The sequence below is a fragment of the Balaenoptera ricei genome, chromosome 14 (assembly GCF_028023285.1).
Source record: "Balaenoptera ricei isolate mBalRic1 chromosome 14, mBalRic1.hap2, whole genome shotgun sequence".
Lineage (NCBI taxonomy): Eukaryota > Metazoa > Chordata > Mammalia > Artiodactyla > Balaenopteridae > Balaenoptera > Balaenoptera ricei.
This window is the reverse complement of record NC_082652.1, coordinates 30,050,598-30,078,094: the sequence shown is the minus strand read 5'-3', so window position 1 is coordinate 30,078,094 and position 27,497 is coordinate 30,050,598. Positions and strand designations below refer to the sequence as shown.

At 43.7% G+C, this 27,497-nt stretch overlaps 1 protein-coding gene across 1 annotated transcript in view; it reads right to left on the bottom strand.

Annotated features, from left to right (window-relative positions):
* The window catches only part of PIEZO2 (piezo type mechanosensitive ion channel component 2), a 345,750-nt gene that overhangs the window by 44,254 nt on the left and 273,999 nt on the right, over window positions 1-27,497 (bottom strand). The window contains exons 23-33 of the mRNA XM_059894050.1: window positions 27,021-27,225; window positions 26,824-26,925; window positions 25,624-25,789; window positions 23,771-24,014; window positions 21,492-21,588; window positions 20,272-20,431; window positions 15,814-15,903; window positions 13,596-13,717; window positions 12,441-12,512; window positions 8,156-8,262; window positions 3,117-3,231 (exon numbers count right to left, since the gene is read on the bottom strand). Coding sequence (XP_059750033.1) covers window positions 3,117-3,231; window positions 8,156-8,262; window positions 12,441-12,512; window positions 13,596-13,717; window positions 15,814-15,903; window positions 20,272-20,431; window positions 21,492-21,588; window positions 23,771-24,014; window positions 25,624-25,789; window positions 26,824-26,925; window positions 27,021-27,225 — 1,480 coding nt within the window. The remainder of the gene's footprint in view (window positions 1-3,116; window positions 3,232-8,155; window positions 8,263-12,440; window positions 12,513-13,595; window positions 13,718-15,813; window positions 15,904-20,271; window positions 20,432-21,491; window positions 21,589-23,770; window positions 24,015-25,623; window positions 25,790-26,823; window positions 26,926-27,020; window positions 27,226-27,497) is intronic.

The following is a 27,497-nucleotide window of genomic DNA, read 5'->3' as shown; positions in this document are numbered from 1 at the left end:
TCTTTGAATTATTGCTGTCCTAGATTTGTAGGTAAATGATGGTGTATCTACGCATGAAATAATCTTCATGATACAGACTAATGAGATATTAACAAGATGACTAAAGATTTTTTTAGAATTGGCCCAATAATTTTGGAAGAACAAATGTCTGAGAATAGCAAATACAATTTTGAAAAAAGGGGCATAGTGAGGGAAGTTTGCAACACTAAATATTAAAACTAACTCTAGCTACTGGACTCAAAAATATATGACAGTGGCCCAGATCTAGACAGTAGGATAGTGGATCAGAATACAGAGTCCAGAAACATACCTAAGAGCCATACCACAAATGGGAGCTTAATACTGAGAAAAGGAGCATTTAACTTCAATGGAAAAAGGAAGACATTACCCAACAGGTTTAGCATAATAGATCTCTACTTCACATAATAATAAAAAATTCAAAAGGTAAATAAAATTAAGAGGAAATATAAGAAAACATTTGCATAAAATTGGGGGGGGGAAGACTTCCTTAAACAAGATGAAAACATAGACATTGCAAAAAGAAATTCGGACCTATTTGACATCACAAAAAAATTAAACATTGCTTAGAAAACATATACCATAAACTAAATCAAAAGATAAGCATTGGATTGGCAAAAAGATACTTGTAACACATAAAAAAGGATAATATCCCTAACATATAAATATTTCCTACATTAATAAAGACAAACAACCCAATAGAATGATAGTATGGAACATGATAAAATTTTTAAATCTTAGATTTGAAAGTAAAAAATACCAAGAAAATATGAAATAAAAAATGTTCAATCTCATTAGTTAGGAAAATTCAAATGAAAATAAAAGCCGTTTGTCATCCTTGAGAAAGACACACAATAAAAACAGTAATAATAGCCTATGGGATAAGGCTACAGGGGAATAGACACTCCTTCACCTTATACATAGGAATGTAAATTTCTAAACCCTTTTGGGAAAATATTTATTAAAGTAAAAAAGCACCCACTTTAACCCAGAAATCCCACTTTTGATCATCTATTTTGTGGAAAGTGTGTGTTCTTCCTGACTTTTTGCCATGCATTTAAAAACACACACACATGACTATATGTGAACTTCTGTGCAAGGATATCTTCTGTGCAAGGATATCTATGATAGCATTCTTAATTGTGGCAAAATCTGGAAGCAAACCTTATGTCCATTAGTGATGGAAGAGTTGGATAAATTATGCATATGCATATTATAGAATATTTTGCAGCTATTAAAAAAGGATGATATAGTTTTATAAATACTTAATTGGAGAAGTGTTCATGATACATTGCTAATGAACATACAGGAGAATTTGGACGGCATGGACTCATTTTTGAAACAAAGGAAACATTGCCTGTACATCACAGGAAAGGGGTGGAAGAGAGCACAACCAATGCAAGGGTTTGGTGCCTTAGGGTAGCTTTCAAGGCCAGACTGTGCATCCACTTCTTTATTGCTTGACTTGCTACATTGCCTGTGTCTTAACTTTGCCTTTTTAACCAATAAACTAAACTAAAATAAAAGCTACCAGGAGGTAGCAGGGACCAGAATGGTCAAAAAGTAGAAGGGCTTTGCAATTAGAGTTCCATTAGAAATTATGTTTTCCTTTCCTTTTCTTTTCTTTTTTGAACACATTTTTAATTTCACAAAGAATCTATATCTACATTTTCTTTGTAAAGAACTAAAATATAACAAGCCTAAAGTTCCCTTTAATCCTACCCCTTAATCTCAGTCTCTCCCCACCTCTGCCAGAAGTCACCACTGTAATTAACTTGCTAAGTATTCTTCCTGATCTTCCTCTGGCATTTATACACGACTATATGTACCCATTAAAAATGCAAAATATTGTCTGGAGGCACTTTGGTTTCCTTTGTTTCATAAATGGTTTCATAATGTGCATGCCAGTTTGCAACATAATGCTTTGCATTTAACAATATGTCAGGAATTGTTCTCCAAGTCAGTTCAAAGTAGCCCATCTCATTTTTTAAATTACTAAATCGTATGCTGTAATACATTGGTAACATAATTTACTTGATTCTTCTTCTTTATGTGGGTATTCAGGATGTTTCCAAATTTTTGTTAGTTATAAATAATTGATGAATATTCTTAGACACGTGTGCTTGCGCTCATGTGCAAATACTGATTCAAGTTAAGCCATACACCTGGAGGTGGGACAGATCTCTGGTAGGAGACACACATTTAAAATTTTCATGGATACTGACACCTGCTCTTCAAAGTGGATATGCTGCTTTAGAACACCACAAATATGTATGCTCCCACTAGCTCCAAACAGTGATATTATCAAATGTTTAGGTTCTTGCCAATCCAATAGGTTAAAAAAACAGTATGTCAAAATATTTAGTTTGTGTTTCTTGTACTACTAGTGAAATTGAGCTCCTTTTGGCCATTTCTACTTTCTGATCTTGAATTGTTTTTCACATCCGTTCATTCATTGGGTTGAATTTTTCTTTTACTGATTTTTAGAAGTTCTTAATACATCTGGAACACGAATCTTTAGTCTGATACATAATGAAAATATTTTTCCTGATTGCCCCACTTGCTCTTTAACTTTGCTTTTGGTGTGTTTTATTGTCGTTTGGAATTCTTTTCCCCCTTAGAGATGTGTTCCTATCATATGTTTTCAAATGAATCAGTATAATGTTGAATATGGCACCGGTGGTTATGTTCCATTTTGGTTCCTGACTTCTCTTTAATTGTGCTTTCCCTTTTTTTCTTGATCAAATTTCCATAGGTTCATCTTTATCATTAGCTTTTTCCAAGAACAGCTTTTCACTTAATAATCAGGTCCTGTCTTATATTTCTTTTCTATGACTTAATATCCACCTAAAAATTATTATTTTCCTTCTACTTTCTTCAGGTTTATTTTGCTTCTCTCTCTCTTCTCGCTTTATAAGATGCACCTTAACTTAAATTCATGTTTTAATTTATTCCAAGACCTGAATAATGAAGGGTAAGTAAAACTCTTTGCACTCTTTAGAAGTCAAGAATTTCATTCCTCCCAAGCTTGTCCTTTGCAGTTCCTTATTTGTGTTCAAGATCACAGAAGCAGGGGTGCTGCTGCATTCATCACTCACCGTCCCCAGATCCTTTTCTCCTTCTTTTCTGTTCTTCTTTTGCAGATCTTTTTTTCTCTTTGCGCCTCTGTCGGAGTGCTGTTTTAGGGTCAGTAATCCAGGCTTGATAAACAAACTGAAGGGAGAAAGCGCCATTATTTTCTGGATTTTTAATAAGCTGAATTAAAAGAAAAGGGACCAATACCAAGCTGCCTGACTTTCAGAATTTTTTTTTCTCTCAACACAAACTAAACTTCCCTTTCACATATCCCTCAATACACTGAGCTGACCTGTGCTATTTCCATTATCATGAAATAAAATGTGAAAACAGATGTTGTAGGCATATATTTTCTTTGGTATCAGACAATCATGAAATACTTTGGGCCTACAAACCACCATTTCTCCCACATCCCCACATCCCACCACCATTTGTGATACTTAGTTCCTGATTCTATTGCATTATACACGCTAGGAATAAGCTGGAAGCCTGGCTAAGTGTCATTCGTTTTCTCCCGGCACAAATAAACTTTGAGTTAAACCCAAAACATCTTTTGTTCATTTACTTTGGGAAAATACTTTTGCATGTTTGATACTCTCTCTTCTTTTTTCTGTTTTTTTTTTGTTTGTTTGTTTGTTTGTTTTGCCATGCCACTCAGCTTGCAGGATCTTAGTTCCCCGACCAGGGATCGAACCTGTGTCCCCTGCAGTGGAAGCATGGAGCTCTAACCACTGGACCACCAGGGAAGTCCCAATACTCTCTCTTGTGAATAACAGCTATTACAACTGCAACTTGAGAAAGGGCTTTGTAGATTGATTAGTATTTGGAGAGGAAAAATAATGTGATATGAAGGTTAAGGGGTTATTCCAGAATGGTACAGAAGGAAAACTGGGGTGCCTCTGGTTGCCTTTTGTCATTTTCGTTCAATAGCTAAAAACAGTTGCATTAATACAGTACAACCAATAACCGTAATAGAGCAATTGTGAACAGCCCGCCCACCAACAGTATCCCAAGTCATGCAGAAGGAACGGAAAGAAAACCCTGATACGCAAAGTCAGCCATCCACAACCTCAAAGCCGGGCAGCATGCTCTGCGTGCACCCACACACACCTGGTCTCAGGGAAGCTGGGTGTTCTATTATGAAGATAAAGTTAAAGGAATGTTTCCTGGGGGCGCTTGAAAACCCAGACACTTTCATTTTATTCTATATTATTTTCAGATTTCTGAAATCTTTGAAAAACAGAGTGTAAGCAAACCACTGGCATTGTAAAAATAAAGAGGGATTCAACTTTTCCACACATGGAAATGTAAAGGTCATGGGTTACTAGGACAGAACATTTCCTTTTTCTTCACAGGTAGAAATCTGAATCTTACGGGCAATTCACACGCATGTAAGACCTGTACAGTTTCTGAATAATAAACCCAGGAGGCAAAAAATTATCCTATTTTATGCCAAAAACGTATTTTGGAAAGTGAGAAGATGAATTGGAATTTGAAGGAGAAGCAACCAAAAAAGGGATTTACGGTCGATGTTTATTGAGCGTGTTAACTGGGAATTCTATTAAGAGTATCTCTGAGGTTTAGGATGTTAATAGGCAAACTTGCTTCGGCAAAATACTGATTTTTAAAAAAATTCTGAACTGCTAAACTCTAGAAAATTTCAGGCTTAACAGATACATATGGTGGCATTTCCTTAAAAAAAGTGTTATTATGATACTGGTTTTAGATAATGCAAGAATGCCAAAGTAGAAAATAAGAAAGTGATTCAGGATTTGTGAATGTATTAGGTGCACAAGTCTTTTGCTCTGAAGAAAAATGAAGCCTCTGGGAGGGAGGGTGGGAAGGAGAGAGCAGGGTGGGTTCAGGACAGAACTGAAGGAGTCTCGTAGAAAGGGCTCGGGCCACTCAGATGTTGCCTTATTGGAAAGGCATTCCTGGTGCTACATGTGGCCCTTAAATGATTGATCCTGTTGGTGCTTTCTCACTGAGATGAGAGTTTGGATCATGCAAATAAGGGGAAAGGAGGGACGGAGAGACTATTATGACAAGTCCTCATTTGTAGGTAAATGATCTCCATGTCGATGTTTGGAAATACAAATATTTTACAGTTCCAGGAACATCGGACAGAGGATCAGGCCAGCTGTTTCAGGAAAAAGTTGATAATGAAAAAGGAAGAGGAAACATCCCAATTCTTACAGAGTTGAGACACTGAGTTAAGTTTCATTCTGAAACATCTCAATTCTGAAGTCACAGAGGTAACTATCACCCAGTGTCATGGTGTCTCTGGAGAAAAGACACACGCACACTAATCCTAAGCAGAAAAACACATGAAAATGTGCATAAATGACGTCTGGCTTCTCCAACTGCTGCTGCCACTAGCCCAACTTCATCTCAGACTCTACCCTAAGTGATTTCACCGTAGATGTTAGGGAAATGGGATTCCTTTGACTGAAAACTTCTTATGCAAAATACATTTAATTTTTGAAACAGGAGAGAACTTTATGGAAGTGTAGATCTTTAACTGAAATTGGTTGTTTTCTAAAATGTTTTTTAATTCAGTTGTGATCCAGACCTTTCTTTTTGTTGCCAGTAACAATTTTTTTTTTTTTTACAGTAAGATGGGGGATAATCACATTGTAGTCTTTCATATAAATTCTTAAATATGAATGGAGAGACTCGTAGTGCCGTCATAAAAGGGGGGAGGAAAAGAAGCCCAGGGAAGTGGCAGCAGGGAATATTAAACTAAAAGTCAGAATCCTGGCATTTTAAAAAGGGAGGGAGCCCAGAGGTCTAGACCCTGCTACTCAAGGCAAACCAGCATTTACACTTCACCTGGGAGCTTGAGAAAAACATAGAATTTCAGGTCCCACTGGACCTGCTGAATCGAAATAACCTGCACTTAAATAAGACCCCCAGGTGAAAGGTGAGAAGCAAAGGTCTCCCTCGCTATCCAAACCCGGGAGGAACATTTTGTTAGTTCAAGTGCTTACTCCAGATTAAGGCAGGAGAAATGGCTTTCTATAAAGTACAAGAAGAGCGATTCATTACTTTACGATTTCCAGTAACTTAGTGACCACAGCATAGGTAGCTGGATACTTTCTGTTGTTTCCTGGGTGAATCAACAAATAACTGTATCAGTTTATTCAGCAGCATCCCTAACGACATGGAGTGTGGAGGCTGCATGGACCATCCACGGCAGCTCAGCCCAGTGAAGAGAGATGCTGAACGCAGGGCAGAAGATGCCAGAAGAGTCCAATTTAGGAAGATGGAGGCTTAAAAGGGAGTCAAAAAGGAGATGGAGCAAAATGAGTCTTTTATTACTGATTCTTAATTTTACCAGCTTTCTGAGAAAAATGATCATACTTTGACACATCATATCTGATGCATGCAACCAGATGTGACCTTTTAACACAAGATGTGACTTAGGCGAAACTACGAGAAGGGCAGAAATTAGATCTGTATCTGCATTTTCTCTTTCTATTTTTTAAATCGGCTCTGATGTCCACCGAAAAACACATAATAAGAAATTTGTCTTCTCAGAACAGTTTTTGGAAAAGTTTGCCTGATGTTTTAAATTCTTCTAATTCCTTCATCATACGATGTATAGAACAGGGAAAACACAGATGTGGAGCAACGGGATCTGCTCGTCTAAAGGTCTACAGAGCGGAGGGCCACACACCACACATCAGTAAAACATCAAATACCTTTGCAGCTCTGATTAAATACTGAAGAATAGTTTTGGGAAGTTTAATGACAGACTTTGGCAAGGCTAAAATGGCTGACGCAAACTTCCCAATAGCTCTCTACAAAGAAGGACAAAGCAAGAGTAATTAGTAGAAAAAACCAAAAACTGATCACTTAATATATGACATCGGTATGAGTTTGTCTCTATAATTACATCAACTAGGTTAAGGCGTGCTCATCACTGAATGTGGAATAAAATGTACCCTGCTTGTAGGTTAGGAATAAAGAAAATAGCCTATCGTTCATGTAATCTGTAAAAATGGTGAAGATGGTCATGTTCTCTCCTCTGCTGCATGATGAGTGATGGTTAGAAGAAAACTCGTTGGAAAAAAAATAAACAAGTCAAGTCATTAGTATTCGATAAGCCAGCTACACACATGCACACAGACACTGTCATCAAGAAACACACACAGGAGGCAACGGGGCCGGTGACAAAGCATCAGAGCAAGGTGTCCTGGTGAATAATTTAGTTCTTCAATTTCATTGGGAAGACAGGGGTGGAGGTAACCTGCCAGCTTGGGAAGACCTGGCCAACAAGCTGACAATGGCCTTCTCATGGACACATCATGAGCCAGGATGGACATCCTTCTGTGTGCCTTGTAGTCTAACAAATGGGAAAGAAGAGTCCTATATACGCTCCTTTGTAACAGAAATCTATACCAAGTTTTCATCCCATAGGTAACTCTACTGACAAGCCCACAACTTTAACAAGCACTATACATTCACTGGATACACGATACTAGGCTGGTGATTCATATCACCGAGAACGATACAGCAGGCTCTGAAAAAGAAAGGCAGTTAGGCTGAGAACGTCAAAACTGGGCTGGAGGTTTCCATGATTTTAATACATTCTAAAATCTTTAGCAATACAAACGGAACTGATTTTCAAAATTTGAAGTAACACTGAAATGACCGTTTGTTTTCACAACAAAGCAGGGATTTTATTTTCATGGTCAGCTGTTTCACCTATGGAACTAGAAGTCCACTCAAACAATCCAAAGCAAGGCCAGCAAAAGAAAGTTCACCCAAGGAAGGCTTATTTTTGTTTAGAGCATCAGAATTTTTTTTTTTTTTTTTTTGATGCAAATGAACGAAGCCCTGGCTGGACCAGTGCTCTTGCAGCAACTCTTGCAGTAATGATGGCAACGCTGACAGCAAGCAGCAGGACGGGACACACTATTTCAGGTGTAAATCAGAAGCTTCTGGGAGCTACAACATATGAACACGGCAGAAGAAATCTAGGCCTGCAATCAAGGTCTGTCAAAAAGAAAAACTCTTCAACTAGCAAAGACCGTGATTCCCTCATCCCCATAATTACCTGGAAAGCTGACCTTCGTGGAGGCTCTTCATCTTCCTTTTTTAATTCTTCCTCTTCCTCCTCTTCACTGTCCGTTTCAAACAAATAGTAATCTCCACTCCTGACCACTAAGCAGAACAAAATATTTACTTATTTCTTGGAAGAGATATGAGATAACTGGGGGCGTATGAATGAAATGCCCCCAAAGACACACAAATTGTCCTTCAAAGGACCACAGCAAGAGACGTTGGTGGGGTGGAGGAAACAGGAGATGAGGAGGTGCTATGTGGTCTGCAGAGCACCAGGCCTTGTCCAGGCCTCCGAGGAGACCTGGCCGCTGCTGCATTCATCTGGCGTTTTCTTCCTTTTTCATAACAAATTTTACACAGATGCACCAGATCAACTCTGCAGCAACCGCTTTTGTTACCAAGATGGCCAAAGGACTGAAAACTATTATCGTGTCACAATTCAGCACTTTGGGGCCTTTAGGCAAGGCCAAAGTGAAGCAGAGGCTTTGGTGTTGTCTGAATGGGTCCAAACTGCTGTAGCAAAGCTAATCAGGATGATTCAGGACCAAGAATCAGTGTCACCAGCCTTCTCCTTCACTTCATACTATGCAGACACGGGGCCGTAACACAGATGGCAAGACATTTGAAAGAGTTTTTTAAAAAAATCACACATTGTCATGAGGAGCAAATGGGCAGGTAACATCAAAAACAGAGCACCACCACCACACTCTGGCTGTTCCTACACCTAGGATGGGACAGATGGAGGCCTGGCAGACATGGTCCACACAGTTTAGCGCTGTGAGACTTCTGGTCAACCAGGAGCCCTCAGTCACTTACTGAAGTTCGAGGAGAGCTGTACCGACCATAAGACCCAAAGCACAAACAGTATGGATTGTCCTTGCCTTGCCTGACATTGTCCCTACCAGGACATATGGCTGTCTTAAGCATGGGAGCAGAGAGAGCTGAAATGTTCAGAGAGTTAAAGAAGATTGAGAATGGAATCTTTATCAATTTGATCATTACTTTATCAGAGAAAAGAGACCCAGCATGTGCATTTCTGATGCTACAAGAACTGTACCATCATTGCAGGAAAACATATTCATATTTTCAAGTTATATTTGTGTTTTCAAATGCTGAGGTGTCTTTTGTATGACATCATGTGATGTCTTTATTTATCCTTTGGACTTATCCGTTGTAAGGTCATGGGGAACCTTGGCTTGTTGAAAATTAGTTGCTTGAATATCACTAAACACAACAGTGAATAATTTTGCCCAGATTTCAGACAAATCTGAAGCCTCCATCATGAAGATGCAGTGTGAATGAATTGGGCCTTATATCCTTGAACAGAAGCACTGTAATTTGTTATTTTTATTTTGAAGAAAGAACCAGGCCCAGAGGACTGGGCCTAAGCCTGAGGAAATAAACGCAATTCAAAATAAGGTAAGAATAAGCAAGAACAAACCAAAGTCACAGCATTCTGTTGGACAGTGAGGGCGACCATGAAAGTAACGCTTCAGATAAGCTCAGAGATTTGAGGGAAAGTCACATTGACTTGACGTCACGTGGTTATTTGGTAAAAACCGAGATTTCCAATATTGAACATTTTACCCTCATTATAGGCTCTAAAATCAACAATAGCTTCAATTGTATTCAATCATACCTTCAATAACTTTTTTTCATGTGGATACTGAGTCCAAACATTTTTCATCACAGTCATAACACTGATTTTTATTATTTGAAAAATGTTGCCAATTTGTATGTGACAAGTACAATTAACACACCAAAAAAAGAAGGAAGTATTTTAAAAGTCTCCAATTCCTTTATAAATTGTTATTGAAATAAAACTAGGAAATAGAGAATATTTTCTGAAGTTCTATCTGCTAATAATAAGTAGAGAAGCTCTTATATATACGTTTCCGGGTTCTCATAGCTATCCTGCCCCAGCCTGGGTCCATATATGTACCATGAATGCTGATGCTGATGGCTGAGTGTGAAAATGACTTTTAAAATCCCACCACCTGTATCCCAAAGGAACTTGGCCCTTTATTTCAGATATTTGACAATAAAGTGACGCCTGGCACTGACTTAGGCTGTACAGAATTGACACGGAGACCCACTACACGAGGATGGAAGGTATCATTGAACAGCAATGATGCAATGGTTTGTGTGCACATAGATATGGAACTGAGAGGGTGTCCCCTGCAGACCATGTTAAGCATCTCAGATGCTTACCGATAATATGAACAACGTAACAGCATTATTACGTCATCAATGGGTTTACACAAGGGCACTCCAAAGACACTTATTCTTACACTTGGCACCTCTAAGGAATATTTAAAAGCCCAATGACTCAAGAGATCAGAAAAAGGGCTTTCAATAAAGTGCTTCCAGGCAAGTTCCGGAAATCGTCACAGTCTACAAAATAAACCTCATGTCAATTCCTTTCCTTTCCTCACCAGCTTGTAAAAAGGAATATGTTTTGTAGAAAAATTTTAACGCCACAGTCAGACTCTGATTCCAAACTATGAGTGGCACACATCCCAGCATTATTGCACTGGAAGTCTTGTAACAGGCACAGGTAGTGTAATACCAGCCTTCAAGAACTTGATATAATGAGGGTGAAATGAATCAGAAAATCTATAAAGTCAATAACCTTCAGAAGAAGTTCTTTCAAGGATAACCAACTCATAAGGTGATGATCAAAGACCATATCCAATTCCTTCCAAAATGCAATGTTTACATGAGCAAAGGAAAGAACCACAATGATTGCAGTGGGAATGTACCCCCGGATGAAAGGACAAAACATCAGTATGACACCACTTTGAAATGGATAGGTCTCTCTAAACTAGCAAAGGGTCCTTTAAAACAGAAAGATCGGCACAGTTCACTTGTGACTTGATAGAAATCGGCACACAGCATCTGCACTACGAGATTGTTAGCATGACTGACACGCCAGGGGACCATAAGAGTCACACGGAATTTCAACTTGAATCTTTGTCTTTTGACTTGAGCAGCAAATAAAATGAAACTCTTTAGAACTCATGGATTTTTTTAATACCATAATGCTAAAATTCAATATTTGGGATTACATTTGATTACATCCAGGTATCCTGAGCAAATTTTGAATATCACTTCCTCAAATTGGCTTGCTGATTTAGGAAATTATTTCTTGGGTGAAAGGCCAATACCAGATCTAAATGACAGTAAGAATTAGGTGAGGGAAAGGATTCTGATCTATGTGATTTTCTAGTGATTCTGAATATCACCCTGTTGATGTTATGGACCTTGGTGATATTACCTGTATGATTACATTAGCTACAGTAATCGAGACACAATATAAGATGCAAAAGGCTGAAGACATTATGAGTAATTTGCAAGATAATGAATAATTATTCAATATTCTAACAAATTCAAGGAGGGCCAAATTGAAATGGATCATTCCATTAGAATACCATCGCCAATAGTGAGTGCTGTGTCCTTTGCTAAGCGGAGCAGATAAAGTCACTGAGTTCCACGATTCCTCATCCATTTTTTTTTTTTTTTTTCTTGTGATCAGTGGGGGAAATGCTCCAATTCTGTGTGGCTGTGAAGCTCTGCTTTTCCAAAACCATCTTCTGACTTTGCTCTGAATTGGTCCTGGCTGAGCTGCGGGTGCCTCTGAGGCCAGCCACATGTTGGGCATTGAATTTAGAGTGTAGTTTTAGAGCTGTTTTGAAACTGGGAAGGAGGCAGGGTGAGAAAGTAAATGTGTTTTAGGGTGTCCTCATCTTTATGTTTAATAAATTGCCCAGAAATTTTACATGCAAGTGGAATCAAAGCTCTGGGAATGGGGCGGGGGTGGGTGGGGAAGGGCGTTGGTGCTCGTTGGCATTCACGCCAAGTGCCTTACAAAGAGGGTCATGGACACTCCGAATATAGCGGTTCTCCTTAAAGCAGAGTCCCAGGAAGAGCTGAAACTCATTTTTAAGAAGGGTTTTCAGCCATGAAACAAATACATCTCAGCAGAACTCTGGACCTCAGAATTGGATAACACAGTAATCAATCCCTCTTCCCTTTCTGAGCCCGTAAGTGGTACTTGGGAGCACGTAAGCCACAGGGTAATCAGCTGATTGCTCTGGACGATTCCATCTGTCGGGCTCAGAGACCCACAGAGATCACATTTCCTACCCTCTGACCCCCTATCAAGTCACAAGCATCAAACCATGCATGGAACACACAGGTCATGGGGACGCCTGAATTCTGGTCAAGGATATAAGGGTTAGAATCGATGAAATTGTAAGAGGATCAAGAAAACCTACTGGAAGCATGATCAACCCAAGGCCGCCACCACTGCTTTTTTTTGCCCTTGGCTTTCTGTTTGTCTGCTTCTCCTAAAATAAAATATGTCCAAATATTAATTCTTAGAAAGTGAGAAAACAAACTTTGAAAACCACGCTTTAACAACTCAATTGTCAAAATCTAGACAAGTTGCAAAAGTACATCAGAAGTCAGGAAAAGAGACTCTACTGAATCTGAAAAGATTACATGGATCAACAGCCGATTTCACAAGGTAAATATTCAGTCTTCTATTAACATAATGCTAAATATTCAGTCTTCTATTAACATAATGCCGCATTTTCACTTTCTCTCTAGTAATTGAGGGCGTATAAAGAAATATAATAATGAAGGGATTATCTGTCAAAAATGCATCTCACAGTAAATTTTCCATGGAATTAACAGAAAAGAAGCATCACCCAGATATTATAGAACAATTTAGTGGCAAATAATTTGTTAAAATGCATAATTCCAATAACCAGAAATTTCTCTGGTGATCATTTTAATGCATGGTTGGAAAAATATAAATTTACTGTTGATAAATAGATATTATGTACTGGCAGAATAACATGCATTGTTTCTCTATTCCCTTCAAACAGAAAACCACCATGCAAACATCTTTAAAAAGAACTTTTAAACTTAACTGGATATAACAAATCTATAATTAGATATAATAAATATGTATTTCATCTTAAGTTTCATTGGAACACATCATAATAGAATGATATTTTAACTACTATTATTCAGAGACCTACATATTTAATTTCTGTATAAAATTTATAGAAATCAAAGGCAACAGTAGACTGCATATCTTAAATATCTTCCCTAAAGGAACAAATGAAGCAAACTCATCCTATTTTCTTCAGAATCACACGTCCGTGAAACAGAAGCTAGGTTATATTAAAGTCATCTTGCTGAACAGGGGAATACTTGTAAAGTCATAGACTCATTAAATATGTACTTTATGAAACAAACAAAGGCATCCCACTCACAATGGGAACATAAAACTTGCTGAGTTAAAAAGATACATTGATAAAACTGGCAGAATGAAAAGTAACATTGTTTCACAGCCCTACCCAATATCATACTTTTACTCAACATCAAGGTACTCAGGCTAAGAAGGAAATGTTTCAACATACTTTCATCATCCTCTTCAGAGAGTTTTTGGATGTCCTGGCCTTCCCCTGACTCCTGGGTCAAGCTCAGCATCCTCTCCTTACCCTTTTTGTATTTCTGTTGCCTGGCCTTGATGCGATCCATCCTGTACAACAAAACAGCAGCAGCAATGCCAAGAACACACCCATAGTTACCTATACACTTTTATGCAAACAGCTAAAATCATGGACAAAGTGGTCAACATTTGGGACTTGTGGATGGTTACTTATTAGCAACACGTGTCTCCTTGGTTTTTTTTATACCCACGTTATTTTGCACTACACAGATGCTAGCTCAATCATATGATCAATAGTAATTATGCTAAATACTTTAAGTCCACTTATACCTTGTACCAAAGCCATTCTGAACACAGCACATTATGAAATATAAATCCTTTATTCTCCCAGGTTTTGCATTCTTATCTTTTTAGATACTAACTGTCTGCCTCACATAGTTGTTGTGAAGGTCAGGTGAAAAGATGTATGGGTGTGAGAACTGTTTTGTAAATAGCAAGTTGCTCCTCAAATGTTCTGTAAATAGCAAGTTGCTCCTCAAATGTTCTCCTCAAATGCTTCTCAAATAGCAAGTTGCTCCTCAAATGTTCTCAAATGTATGGGTGTGAGAACTGTTTTGTAAATAGCAAGTTGCTCCTCAAATGTTCTCAAATGTATGGGTGTGAGAACTGTTTTGTAAATAGCAAGTTGCTCCTCAAATGTTCTCGAGTATTCTATCAGACCCTACGACTCTTCTCCATGTCAAATCTAACCTCTTATTGGATCTGGAAAAATGCTGAATTGCAGCTTTTTGTCTGTTTATTCAGGAAGTCTATTCAGAAACTGCAATGCTGAGCTTTTTCTCCCACATCTGCCCTCGTGAAAGGTTTCATTTCTTAATTTAGTTTCTTAAAATTCTGAATGTATTGCCCAAGTTTTTAAACTGATTTAAGTGACATTTCTGCTTTGGGCAGCTTAAATAATATTTTCAGTTTGTCTTTTGCAATGATCACTGCCTTCGTTCTTTTTTATTCTGACCTCTCATTTGAGAGGATGCATTCTTAAACAAATGGAAAAATCCAGTGACATGAATTATAGTAACACGTCTCACTTATGGGAAATTAGGAACACATTCCACGTGTGGGTTCAAATTTGTTATTTCTCTAGACCTGATATAGATAGCTAGAAACAACAATAGTAATAGTTATACCATACTATATTTTCATTATATATAGTTTTACATAACTCATATCTTTGATTGTGAAAATAACCATGCCATGGGATAGTGTAATTTTTACTGGCAAATATTTTTGCACAGGGAAAGAAGCTGGGAAATGAGGTCAGGATGGAATGAAGTAGTCCTAGCAAACTCAGGGAATTTTCCTGGTGGGCTGACAGAGTATCTCCATTTTCTTAGAGAAAGTGGCTAGGTTTTGAATTCTATGGCCATCAGCTGTTAAACTTGGCCCCAAACATGTGAGGCACTAGCAATCCTCAGAGGTTCCACTTACTGCTAGAAATTTCACTCTAAGAAAATAATTATTTTCAGTGGGCTAATTAAAAAAATAAAGAAAGAATTCTCAGATCTCCTGGGTGGAGTCAGTCCATTACTTGAGTTCTCCAGAATGGCGTGGTGGGAAAGGAGGCCTTGAACTGGATACAGGGAAATTCGGGGTGTATTTCTAGTGCTGTCTCTGGTTAGTTGTGGATTTTAAGTCATCTATTATGTGGGTCATCAGTTTCTTCCCAAACAGACTGGATTACATTATGTCTAAAGATCCTTCCAAAGTAAGAACTCTGTATTTGTTCACTTAACCCACAGATACGATGGACTTCAAGTGAGTATTACTGGGAACGACCCGGTCTCATTCATTAACTGTTTAATCTTTACCAATACTCAGGTAGAACTGTGAGTCCTAATTTAAAAATGGAGACTGGAATTCAGAGAATTCGACAGACCTGCCCAGGGCTCCAGAGTAAGCATCTGAACTAGGACCTGACATTGGTCTTGCCCATGGCGGCCCCCTTCCCCCCACCCCGATGCTCTCCTCCTTTGAACCATTTCCATTTCAGTCAACACCCAGAGCAAACACCTGGGCAGTTGTGAAAGTTACCACGAATGGATTCCTCAGGGCTTGGGGCTCCCTGGGAGCTGAGAGCTGGCAGAATGGGACCAGGCAAACCCCAAATAAAAGGAAAGCATCCTTACTGCCTCTTCAGCTGGTCCATTGACTTTTTCTCTTCCTCAATTCTTGCCTTTACAGCCTTTACTATCGTGGCCTGGAAAAGTTCAGCCCCCCTAAAACAAAGTCAGAAACATGGAATAAATGAGCATTTTTATCGGTGTTACCCACCTTCCCCTGACAACGGTTACTAAGGGCTAGAAAACATTTCTCTGGGGGCAGCTGCCTGGCTGGGAGTGGGAGCCCCTTCCCTGTGGATGGACACGCACCACCTCCTGCCTCCCCTGCGGGGAGGGGCAGCTCACAGCCCTGCGGACAAGAGAAAAGAAAACGGTGTGTGTTTTCTGAGACTGTCAAGGCCTCTTCAAGCCTCTTCAAGCCTGTCCCCCTGACCTGCCCTCATTATGGTCGTCCCATGAGGGGGACATTTAAGGAGGGGTGAGTTCAGGTTCGTTTTCTACTCAGTAAGCAGGAAAGGGCGTGGAGCAAGCTGGGGCTTCGTGAGGGGAAATGCAATGGGATGGGCCGTCCAGCCCCTTCCCTTTGATTCTCCTCCTCCTGTCCTTTCATTCCCTTCTGTTCCTTCTCACTTTTCAAGCCACTTCCAGGTCCCCTAGAGCTCATCAACTTCTCAGTATCCTCAGCTCTGTCCCATTGGGGTCCATCCCATCAACCTGGCAAATCCCAAGTCTGTGGGAGCCCGTTGCGATGCCGGTCCTGTGCTGCCTGATGACGGTGCGTCAGCGGTGCAGGAATGCAGGGCTGGGCAGAGGATCTGGCGAACCGCCCCCTCCCCCATGCCCCGCAAATTCTACTTTTCTACAGCGGCTGTTTCAAGCTCCTTACACTTTCCTCAAACTAGAATTCTGTCAAGGGCTTTTCACTCCTGGCAGACGACCCAGCTGCTTGCTTTCCAGAGAGAACAAAGTCACAAGGCAATGATTCTCAGCCTCCTGCCACCCACCCCGGATGCCCTTTCCTGCGGTGACGTGGAGGAGGTGACAGCCCACGCCAATGGCCAATGCCTCCCCATCCGCAGCCTGAGGGGCCCCGGCCTTCCCTCTCGGCCCCTCTTCCTGCATCTCGACCTTCCCATCCCCACCGCATCCTGCCCACAGGCATGCAAACATGCTCGGGTCTGCTCATCTTAGAAAAAGAACCACGCACACCCCACAGGTTTCTACGCACGGCCTTGTATCACTGTCCCTGCAGTCAGATATCCTGCAGGCACCGTCCCCAAGCCGTCACCTCAACCTAAACTTGTTGGTGTTTGGCTCTGACCCCACCTGTCGAGGTCACTGGTTTCAGCGTTCAGCGTTGTCTCTGTGTATCTCGTCTACTGAACTTCCGCTCTGAAGCGGCCGTCCTCGGGCCCACGCTCTCCCACTGGCTCAGACTCCCCACCCATCTCTGAGGTGTGACTGCTCCCCAGGGTCCTTGTCTCACCTCCACATTCTCTCCGGGCAGCTCCAATCACTCCACTGCCCCAACACCGTCTGCATATCGATGACCCTCAAGTCTCCTCACATCTCCAGACCCGTCCACTCAGCTGCCCGAGGGCTTCCCGACGGGCTGCGTGTGTTTCACAAGCTCACGAGACCCACAGCTCCACAGTCAGAGCCCATCTCCGCTCCCGGCTGAGAGCTCCTCAGACCCTCTACCTTTGGGGCTGCCCCCCCCCACCACCTGCTGAGGCCAGAATCCTGGGCATAGCGCCCTCCTCTCTTCTCTTCCCATCACCACCTCCCTGCCAACCAATCGATTTCCAGCTGTGCCAGTTTCACCTCTGAACTATCTTAATTTATCCCTTCCTGGTCCCGGCCATCATCTCCACCCTGGATCATCAGAGCAGCCACCTAACTGGTCCCTTCGCCTATGGTCCTGCTTAGACCCCATCTGTCCTGCAGCCCACAAGCAGAGTGGGCTTCTGAAAAGCAAGTGCAGCCACTTCTAAAGTCATAAACGTGCTTCTAAGGCCCCTGATAATCTGACCTTGCCGCAGCTTATTTCTCTCCACTTACTGTCTTCATCTTCAACTGTCTGTGTGTCAGCCACTCCGACCCCCCAGTAACCTCCCTCGGCTGCCTCCCTCCTGCACCTTCCTCCTCTCACTCCTGTTCATCCCTCAGGCTGTAGCTTGGAATGGAGGCTGCCTTGGTCCTGCCCCGTGGCTGGTTGCACACTTGCCTACAATCCCCAGGTGTCCGGATGCCTCCTGCATCACGTGCGTTCCCACCACCTGCCGCGGCTTGTGGACGGGTCCATCTCCCCGCCTGTCTGCAGGCGCTAGGAGGGCACGCAGGGCAAGCATCCACCTCCTCGTAACAGAGCAGGCGGCAACCGAGTGAATGAATGAATGTCTAGTGTTTGGAAGTTGCATTGTGAGTTCAGTGCTTATTAAGACATGGCTGTTTTTTGACAAGCATGAGCTGCACTCTGACCAAAGCCACCAGTTTCTATAACAGGAAGAATATGCTTTGTGAATAATTGCGACAACTTTGAGAAAAAGATGCTGGCTTACTATTATGTCCTGAGTGTCTAAGGACCGAATTTTAGGGGAAGGTGAGAAAGACGCATTTGCTAGCAAAAGGATCGGCTGCTACATTCAAGTAAATAAGGTTACTACTGGGATGAGACATTGTGTTCTGCTCTGCAAATGATGTCCTGGGTGTTAGGAAAACAACTGTAATGGTAAATTACTGTCCCTAAATGAAGTCAGCGTCCATCTACATGGTGAGGGCTGAGGGTGAAGCAAGGCTCCTTGGATTAAATGTAGGTGCCCGAAGGGTAAGCTGGGATGAAGTGAGAGAGAGGCATGGACATATATACACTACCAAATGTAAAATAGCTAGCTAGTGGGAAGCAGCCACATAGCACAGGGAGATCAGCTCAGTGCTTTGTGACCACCTAGAGGGGTGGGATAGGGAGGGTGGGAGGGAGACGCAAGAGGAAGGAGATATGGGGATATATGTATATGTATAGCTGATTCACTTTGTTATACAGCAGAAACTATCACACCATTGTGAAGCAATTATACTCCAATAAAGATGTTAAAAAAAAAATGTAGGTGCCCAACTGGGTTCTCATCCTATTTGGCTCCAAGTTAGTTAACAAAGGCTGGGAATTCTCAGCCTTTATTTTTTTTTTTTTTAAACATCTTTATTGAAGTATAATTGCCTTACAATGGTGTGTTAGCTTCTGCTTTATAACAAAGTGAATCAGTTATACATATACAATATGTTCCCATTTCTCTTCCCTCTTGCATCTCCCTCCCTCCCACCCTCCCCATCCCACCCCTCTAGGTGATCACAAAGCACCGAGCTGATCTCCCTGTGCTATGCGGCTGCTTCCCACTAGCTATCTATTTTACATTTGGTAGTGTATATATGTCCATGACACTCTCTTACCCTGTCACATCTCACTCCACCCCCTCCCCATATCCTCAAGTCCATTCTCTAGTAGGTCTGTGTCTTACATCTGATCTTTCAGCAGAAACTCTGCAAGCCAGAAGGGAGTGGCAGGATATACTTAAAGTGATGAAGGAGAAAAACCTACATTCAGCCTTTAAATGGACCTTTGAAATACACATTTTGCTTCTCCTGGCAGAAGAAATAGGCTCTGGGAACACTGGTGGTATAGAAAGAGAATCAGAATGATCAATACTGGCAATTGATATGATACATGCTAGCATTTATAAGGTCGTTTAGCACCATGGGTCCCATGGGACCGAGGCAGGGCCAGGGTCTCAGAGACAGGCTCGCTCTTGGGGATCATGCAGCTGCCCTTTGACCCCCATCTCAATGGCATCCTCTTTAGTACCTAGTTCTCTTCCCAGTCTTTTCCCTAAACCTATACAATCGGGGGCAGAAAATGGAAAAAGGGGGAATCTAAGGAGAAAGTAATAATCAAACAGTGCCACTGGCCCAGAGAAGAAAAAAATCAGGTTGTTGGGGAAAAAGAGCCTGAAAGGAAGGGGATAAGGAAAGACAAATAGGAAGGGTTTAGGGTGAGGCTGGAGTAACACGTTCCTCTGTCTACGGTCTGAAAAATAGCAGATGATTATGTTTTTCTCTGTCTTCAGGAGTTTCTTCTTAAAAAGGAGGCGGCGGCGGCGGGGAGTGGGGGTGGGGGGAGACGGACTAGACTCTGGACTGACGTGGCCTATGTTCCTGTTCTGACTGAGGCCAGAGGACCTACTCCAGTGATGAGGTCTGGACCGAGGGGCTCAGACAACCAGTCCATCTTTAACCTTCAAGGGTGTCCCAGTCCTCATAAGGTATGACTCCCTCCATAGACTTGCTTATTACTCTTCTGTTTTAGATCTTAAAGGCCTTGGGCTAAAGCCTTCTTGGATCAGTTTTCCTGGAAGGAATCTCTTAATTTCTTGTGGGTTCTACAAGCAAGCTCAGACAGGAATCAGAGTGCAATATCACTTCCCAACAGGTTTCTTAAGAGAAACCCCTTGATTCTTTGGCGTGACCCACCTCGAAGCCAGGATCTGTGAAGCTTTTATATCCGCCACGACGTGCAGGAAATAGTAACTCATGAAAACTCTTCTCTGCAGCAGGAGGAAGGCAAAGCATATGCTGTCCCAAATAATCCCCGCTTCCCCGCTGGGTAGTTTACACGAGGAATCATCATCAGCTGGGGCAAAAAAAAAAAGAAAAAGAAGAAAAAAATTAAAATTTACACCCATTTTCATTGTTATTTTATAAACTCTTGTGGCATGATCAGACTTGGGAAATCGCACAGGTGTAAGAGCAAACTTCCGATGCACTGAGTCCCTCTGAGTGGATTTATTCACAGTCAAGGGCACACACTTCAAATCCAGTATCAGCACTGATTCACAAGGCTGACCACAAAGTGAGCTCTTGATAATGTACGGCAGAGGATGGAAAGGGACCCCTCCCACCCAGTAAGGGCCATGGAGAAATAACATCTGCATGTCCCAATGCCAGAGGAAATCTCTGGTACAAAAAAGACACATGTTCTGGGAATGGGCTCCCCCAAGGGTAGCCAGGGGAGCAGGTACGGTCTATCGGAAGAAGGGGTGTCAACAGCACATCTGATCCTAAGTCAGAACAAACTCCGGTGCCTCCTCATCCTCTGCAAAGTGTAGCAAGGATTGGAAGGCAGAGTTGGGGGAGGGGTGTCATGTGCAAGGCCCCATCCTGGGTGCCAAGGAGGATGGAGGTGCTGTCCAGGGTTCTGACGCAAGAGGCAGAGGGGCGGAAATGGAACTCCTGCCTCCGTCCAGGTGGGAATCTAACTCCAGATACCCTGTTGCTGCTCCCAACTGCCTTCCCACGGTGGAGGTTCTCTGAGCTTCACAGGAGGGGGGGTCTGGAGGCAGAGCTACTTTGATGACCGAGATTCCAACCGCAGCAGCCACAGGTGTGTGTGGGCATCTGTGACCCCTCCCATCGTAACTCAAGGAAGTTCAAGGAGTTGCTAAAGGCCACACCTGCCCCCTAGACCTGCTTGGGGAGGGCGACAGGGATGTTTGTAGAAGAGGATGAGAGATGCGGTGTGTGTCCTGAGCACAGATCCCCAGCGTGGCACAAGCCCACAGCTCCGTGCAGACGCTGACTCACGTCCCTTCACCTCTCCCCTTCAGGGGCTTCGGCCCAGTTTTTAAATTAGAACAATACAACTGCCCTTCCTTCGTTGTCCTCTTGTTTCCAAATTTGCTTTTCATACTTACGCATTTTGTAGCCCTTGACTGTGCAGGCCAGGCTGAAAGCTTGGATCAACCAGCAACTATTTTGAACCAATTTTTCAATATAGCCGCATGCTCCTATCTGAAAAACGAAGGGGAAAGGCATATCCTGAAGCTCCGCACCCAGAGAAAAGGTTGATGTCTTGCAATCCCAACATGTGCAAGAATTCCCAAAGTCCCAGTCTGGTGGTGGACGGGGCGCCAAATCCAGTCCCCACCGGGTAGAGCGCTTGATGTTTCACTTCCTGAGGGAGTTAAACTCAAGGAGCAAGGGGAGAACCCTGAACGTGATGCTTTCTGAACTTGCAAGCTCCTCTCTTCCCAAAGAGGAAATCTTAGACCATCGTAGGAGCAAGCCCGACTCTGTGATGGCAAATGGGTGAGCACGGATCCAGGACTGGGATTTTGGCAGTTATTTTCTCACGAGTCAGACAGAGTCAGACATAGTAAACCTACGCTATTTGCCAGGAGATGATCACAAACATAAGCTGCCTGGTGTAGTTCTTAGAGCAGGAACAGAGTATGTGCTTTGAGCCAATTCTTTTTCAGCCAGTTCTCTGAGTAAAGGAGACTTCTTTGTGGACTGTCACGTTGTTGTCTCATAACAGTGATTTTTTTGTCACAGTTAAGTTCACATCCCAAGGGGGGAAAATAGCCTCCTCCTCAGGGAATATCTTCCCCCCTCTGTCTCCCTGGACACCCCTGAATTCAAGTTTCTGATGGGTTCACATGGCAACGCCTCCAGGAAGCCTCTTCCCAACTTATCTAGGCCAGAAATTAGGCATTCTGCTTTGTATTGCTTTCTTAAAATATTGTGATAATGAGCATTAACAGAGTGTACTGTAATTATTTATAAGAAAGTCTATCTTCTCTTTTAGAATGTGAGTTCCTTAGGGGTAAAATCTGAGTACTATTCACCTCTAGTTCTTCAAGATATAAAACAGTGCCTAGCAAAGGTCAGGTCTGCAAACAGGTTTAGAGAACGAATGAATGAATGAGTGGATTCTGCAGCCACACACTTTCCAGGTACACTCATAGGGATCAGCCTCCAGCCGCAGATCTCTGCCCATCAGACCGGTTTTAGGATGAAAGGGTGACCTCCTGTCCTATCTCATCCCCTTTCCAACAACTCTCAACACCACCCCACAGGCAAACACACACTGCTGGGGTTGAATTGATGAATAAAAATCATTTTTACTATCAGCTAGAAACTTAGCATTCTAATGGACAGGACACAGAATAAATTCTTCAAATACATACTCCTGGTTACATAGACTTGGCTTCCCCAGACCTCTAAACACAGCAGTGCATGTGTCAAAATAAAAAAGTCAAATGCTTTCCAGTAGAATTGCCTGGTGAGCTCATCTGTAAGTACCAGGAAGGGGAGAAGCAGGAAATCGTACATCACTGTTCTTCTAATGCACTGTCAGTTACAGCCGGTGAGTAGCAGGCCCTGGGATTCACTTTAAGTTGCAGCTAGAGGTGGATTAACTCCTTCAGCTCATGAAAGGTCGTTGTTTAATTTCCTGACACAATAAATAGTTTAAAAGGTGTCTTTGTGGCCTAAAAGAATCCATGTGATTCTGGCATGACTCGTGGGCAGTTTATCTACGATGCGCCCTGGAACATGGATATTTAATAGAGAAGCAGCCAGGTTCTGTGGACAGGAGGTGTTTGTCTCAACTTAGCTGCTTTCTAGTCCAGACGCTGAAGCTCAGATCAGCCATAAAGCTTCTCCTGCATCCACCCTCATCTCAGGGCTTCATAAAACAGCTGTGCCTTCAGGGGCCCATCCCTCCTCATCCCCACCCCAAGCGGTGTCATGGAGAACCGCGCTCATTCTATTTACACTTCCACAGCTCTTTCTAGGTAAAAGAGTTGCTTTTAGCCAATATGATACAATTTTTGAAGACATCCCATGACTGATTCAACTCATAAAAGGGCCACACTGTAGCCCATCGCAGGAATGATCACTGATCGTTCCTCAGAAGGATGGATTTTAATTAATAAAATACATTTTAGGGTTTATTCCTATGAATACATATCCTCTTGTCCTTGAGAGGGTGGAAATGAGCAAAAAGGATTCTGCTTAATATGGTAAAACAACGAGTAATAAATGGTCATTTGAATTCTGAGTTTGCAAGCATCTTACCTGGGGCTTTTAAGAGAGCAGTGTGACAGGCCACGGGCTTTTAATAACCACTGAATGGATCGTTTACTCTGACGCTGAAACCACAAATGTGTTATACAGTGGAGCCACTTACCGACAGTATGTTTTTCATCGTGATCACAAAGATGTTGTATGCAATCAGCCAGTCCCAATACCGCAGGATGCTCTTGATGGGCTTCAGCAGCAAATCGCCCCCAAAGAGCAGGAAGTAGAAGCAGGCCACCAGGTAACCCATGCAGAAGATGCTGATCCTGGTCGTCCCGGTGATGAAGATGATGGTGAGCACGAACCAGAAGAGGTAGCTGAAGATGATCACTTTGGACATGTCCAGGTACGATCTGCAAAACAGAACCGAAAGACGACACAAACAACAACACAAATCAAGTCGGGAGATTCTAGTTGAGGAAGGAACAAATTCACACTCTCCTTCTGACTCTGTCTGGAGGCTCTGTCCAGGCCAGCCTGGGAGCTCTGTGTTCACCTCTCACTGATCACTGCCTGGTCCACAGGAAACCCTCACCCACTTAGTGATGGACAGAGTGGTACCTTGTGAAAACACCATGTGCATGTTTATTTTCATCGAATTTGGGCCAAACTTCCCACAAGTGGCAACATTTTCTGCCTACTCCCTGAGTACTCAAAACCCTCTCTGTCTTTCTATAGGAGGCCGAGGAAATTCTAAGATACAGATGCCTCTTGGAGCAAGAGAACAGTTAAGAAGGGATTCCTTTCCATGAACTGGAAATTAATGGATTAAAACAAAGACAAAGGTTTTGCTAGAGGTGAAAATCTCTCCTCCAGATGAGAGGTAGTTCTGCCCAAGCAGACCCAGAGCTTCCAGGCTCTGTCCAACAGTTTCTCTGCAGCTCCCTCAGCTGACATGTGGGAGCCATTCTTCTACTGTAACTCCCTGAAGGAGGCAGGTGCTCAGGCCTCCATCCTCCCGCAATGAAAGCAGTTGCCGCAGCTTCCCTGGCCTGGGCCATCGGCCCATCTGTATTCACTTAATTACAGCCTCTCAGTATTGGAGGTTTTGCTTTGGTTGTTTCTCTTCCCAGATTTGGAAAGAAGCACGGAAGAACCAATTGTGGGTCAGATATTTGATAAAAGAGTAGTTATTTTGTGGGAGTTAACAAGTCATCTCTGATAAATATGTGCAACTGTCCAGCATCGTCAGGGAATAAGTTGTGCCTTAGAGGAACACTGTCACATAAGCGAACTTTTGAACTTTACTCTTCTTACACTAAAACATTCAACACTTTTAAATGTTTCTATGATTTTTTCCTAAAATATATTACACTCATCCTTGATTTAACACACAGGAGAATGAATAAGATGTCGGTGTTTCTCAGCATCCCAGGATCACACAGGTAATGTTAGTGACTCAGTCCAGGGATGAGATCTGAAAGCCCACAGGGCCTCCTGATGTGCGTGGCTTAAAGTCGGTGGAACTGGGCTGCTGGCGTGATTGTGGGTGTGTGTGTGCGCATGCAACACGTGCGTGTTAGTGCACCGTATGTTTTCCACACATTTCCCTCCCCTGCCTGCAGCTGTTAATTCCTCCTGCAGGAGGCCCGACCTCCGCTCCTCAGCCCTGACTTGCTTCAGGTTCAGAAATCATAAAACTAAGCTTGTGAGAAGGACACGGAAACACCAGTCAACACGCTCTGCGGAGGAGCCTCCGGGGCTCCTGGGCAGCAAGTGAGGCCCGGGGCTGTCCTGGGGTTCGGGGGCAGCTGCTTTCCAGAGCCGCTGAAGGCTGTCCATGGAGGACGGAGGAAAAGTGGGAGGCTCGGCTTCCAGACCACTGGGCCATCCTGCCCCATGATTCTTGCCTTTGGGGGTGCAATCAGCAGGTCAGCTCCCCGGGAAAGGCAGGGGGAGCTGGAGGCACGGATTCCGGGGATGCATCTTCCCAGGGACTGTGCTCTCGGGCGGCCGCGTTACCTGCAGTGGATGAAGTCGGGGACAGGGTTGTGCTGGCTGAACGAGGCCGCGTCCAGGTTCATGCAGATCTCCACGTTGTCACCTGCCATGATCCGCACGGCGGCCTTGTTTTCGTCCTCGAAAATCTGCCGTTGTAGGGAGGCGCACAGAAGCAGCATGAAGTCATCTGGCAAGACAGACACGGGAACTGAAACCCCCTGCTCCCCCTCTGCATCTAGGGATGCGAGGAGGGGTCCCCACGGGGTACCAGTGGCTCCTCATCTGCTACCTGAGTTACGTCCTGAGAGTTCACTTCCTCCTGGATTCCAACCTCCCCCGCCCACCACGGGGACGCAGGAGGGACCACAGACTTCCGGGGGAGAGTCCCTGGACGCTGTCTGCTCGTCGGTGAGTGAAAGCAACAGGCGATGACTAGTCTTCATGAATCTCTTACACGACAATGTTTGTCTGCATTGATCTCCCCCTGAAGCTTTGAGGGGCCACTGAGCACTTTCCATCATCTTTATCTCTTTACAAGCCGTAGATGCAGGCGTTGTGGCTTTCTTTGTCCTCTCCGTCCCCCTCTGCACTGCTAACCAGACTTACCAGAACATACAGGGCATGGAGGCTGGTGAGAGCAGGTGAAGATGGCGGCCGACGGGGGCGGGTAGAGAGGACGGAGCTGCCCTCAAGGTCGGCTACCCAGAACAGTTCCCCCTCCCAGGGCCGTTGTCTTTAATCTACACCCCCACGTGGGTGGGCAGCACCATACCTCCACCCCCTACCTTAACCTTTGGATGGTCACCCACCCTTGGACGGGCTCGGGCTGCAGCCCCACTCAGGAGCACCTGTGGCCCGGCTGCGTCCTTCCGGCTACCCTAGCCCACCTGTAGGTGTATGTCTGCGGTGGCAGCAAGAAGCAAGCGATTTGCCCAGGACAAGGCCTCCCCCTGCAGTCCACCTTCTAGAAGGTGGGTGTGTACAGGTGTGTGGTGGTGGAGAGTGGGGTTGTGCATTGGTAAGTGAAATCATGAAAGCCAACATGGTGTTTCCGATGTTATGTCTTAACTCTGCAGATGTAACAGGGCCAGCAGAAGCCACTAGCAGCCTGGGATGCTGACGCATGGAGACAGTCTGTGACTGTACAGGGGGTAGGGGGGGCGCACGAACGCACCACCAGGAGAAGGACGAGCAAGTGGGAATCCCAACGGCCCCACTTACACACGAGGAACACGGGGTTGGGCCGCACGATGAAGTCTGGGAAGTACAGCCACTTGACGATGTTGTCGTTGAAGCTGGCGCCCTTGAACCTCCAGGGGTAATCTGCAGGGTGGAGGCAGGAGGAGCTGGGTCAGGGCGCCCCTCCGTACCCTTGTCCCCACTGTCCCTGAGCAGGCTCCCGGCGGGGGGGCATTCACCTCGGCACGGGGCGGGAGGGATGCCGATGCAGATGAAGTACTGGAAGGTGATGATGCAGGCGAGGAAGCAGCAGTACTTGGGCCAGATCTCCGCGATGGCTTTCCTTCGGCGCCGGTACAAGACGGCAATCAGCCAGCAGGCGTGAATCATGGCGTAGAAATCCATCCGCTGACCGATCACGTTAACTGACATGAGGAAACAGGTCTGTGTAAGGATGAAAAGAAGCAGAGAGTCGGCTTCACGGGGAAGGGGAGTGGTGTCAGCGGCCCACCCCGAGCGGGCGGTGGAGACCTGCATTCCTGGGGCCGGGTCCCTGCAGGTGTTCACCTGCGCTGCCTCTTTGGGGGTGTTTGCATCATGGAGACAGAAAAACTAACCAGGTCACTGTCAATAAGAACCACTTCAAATGGTGGAGGGAATTACCTCTATGATCTCTCCATGAAACATCACTGTTCCAAGTACATTCTATCAAGGGC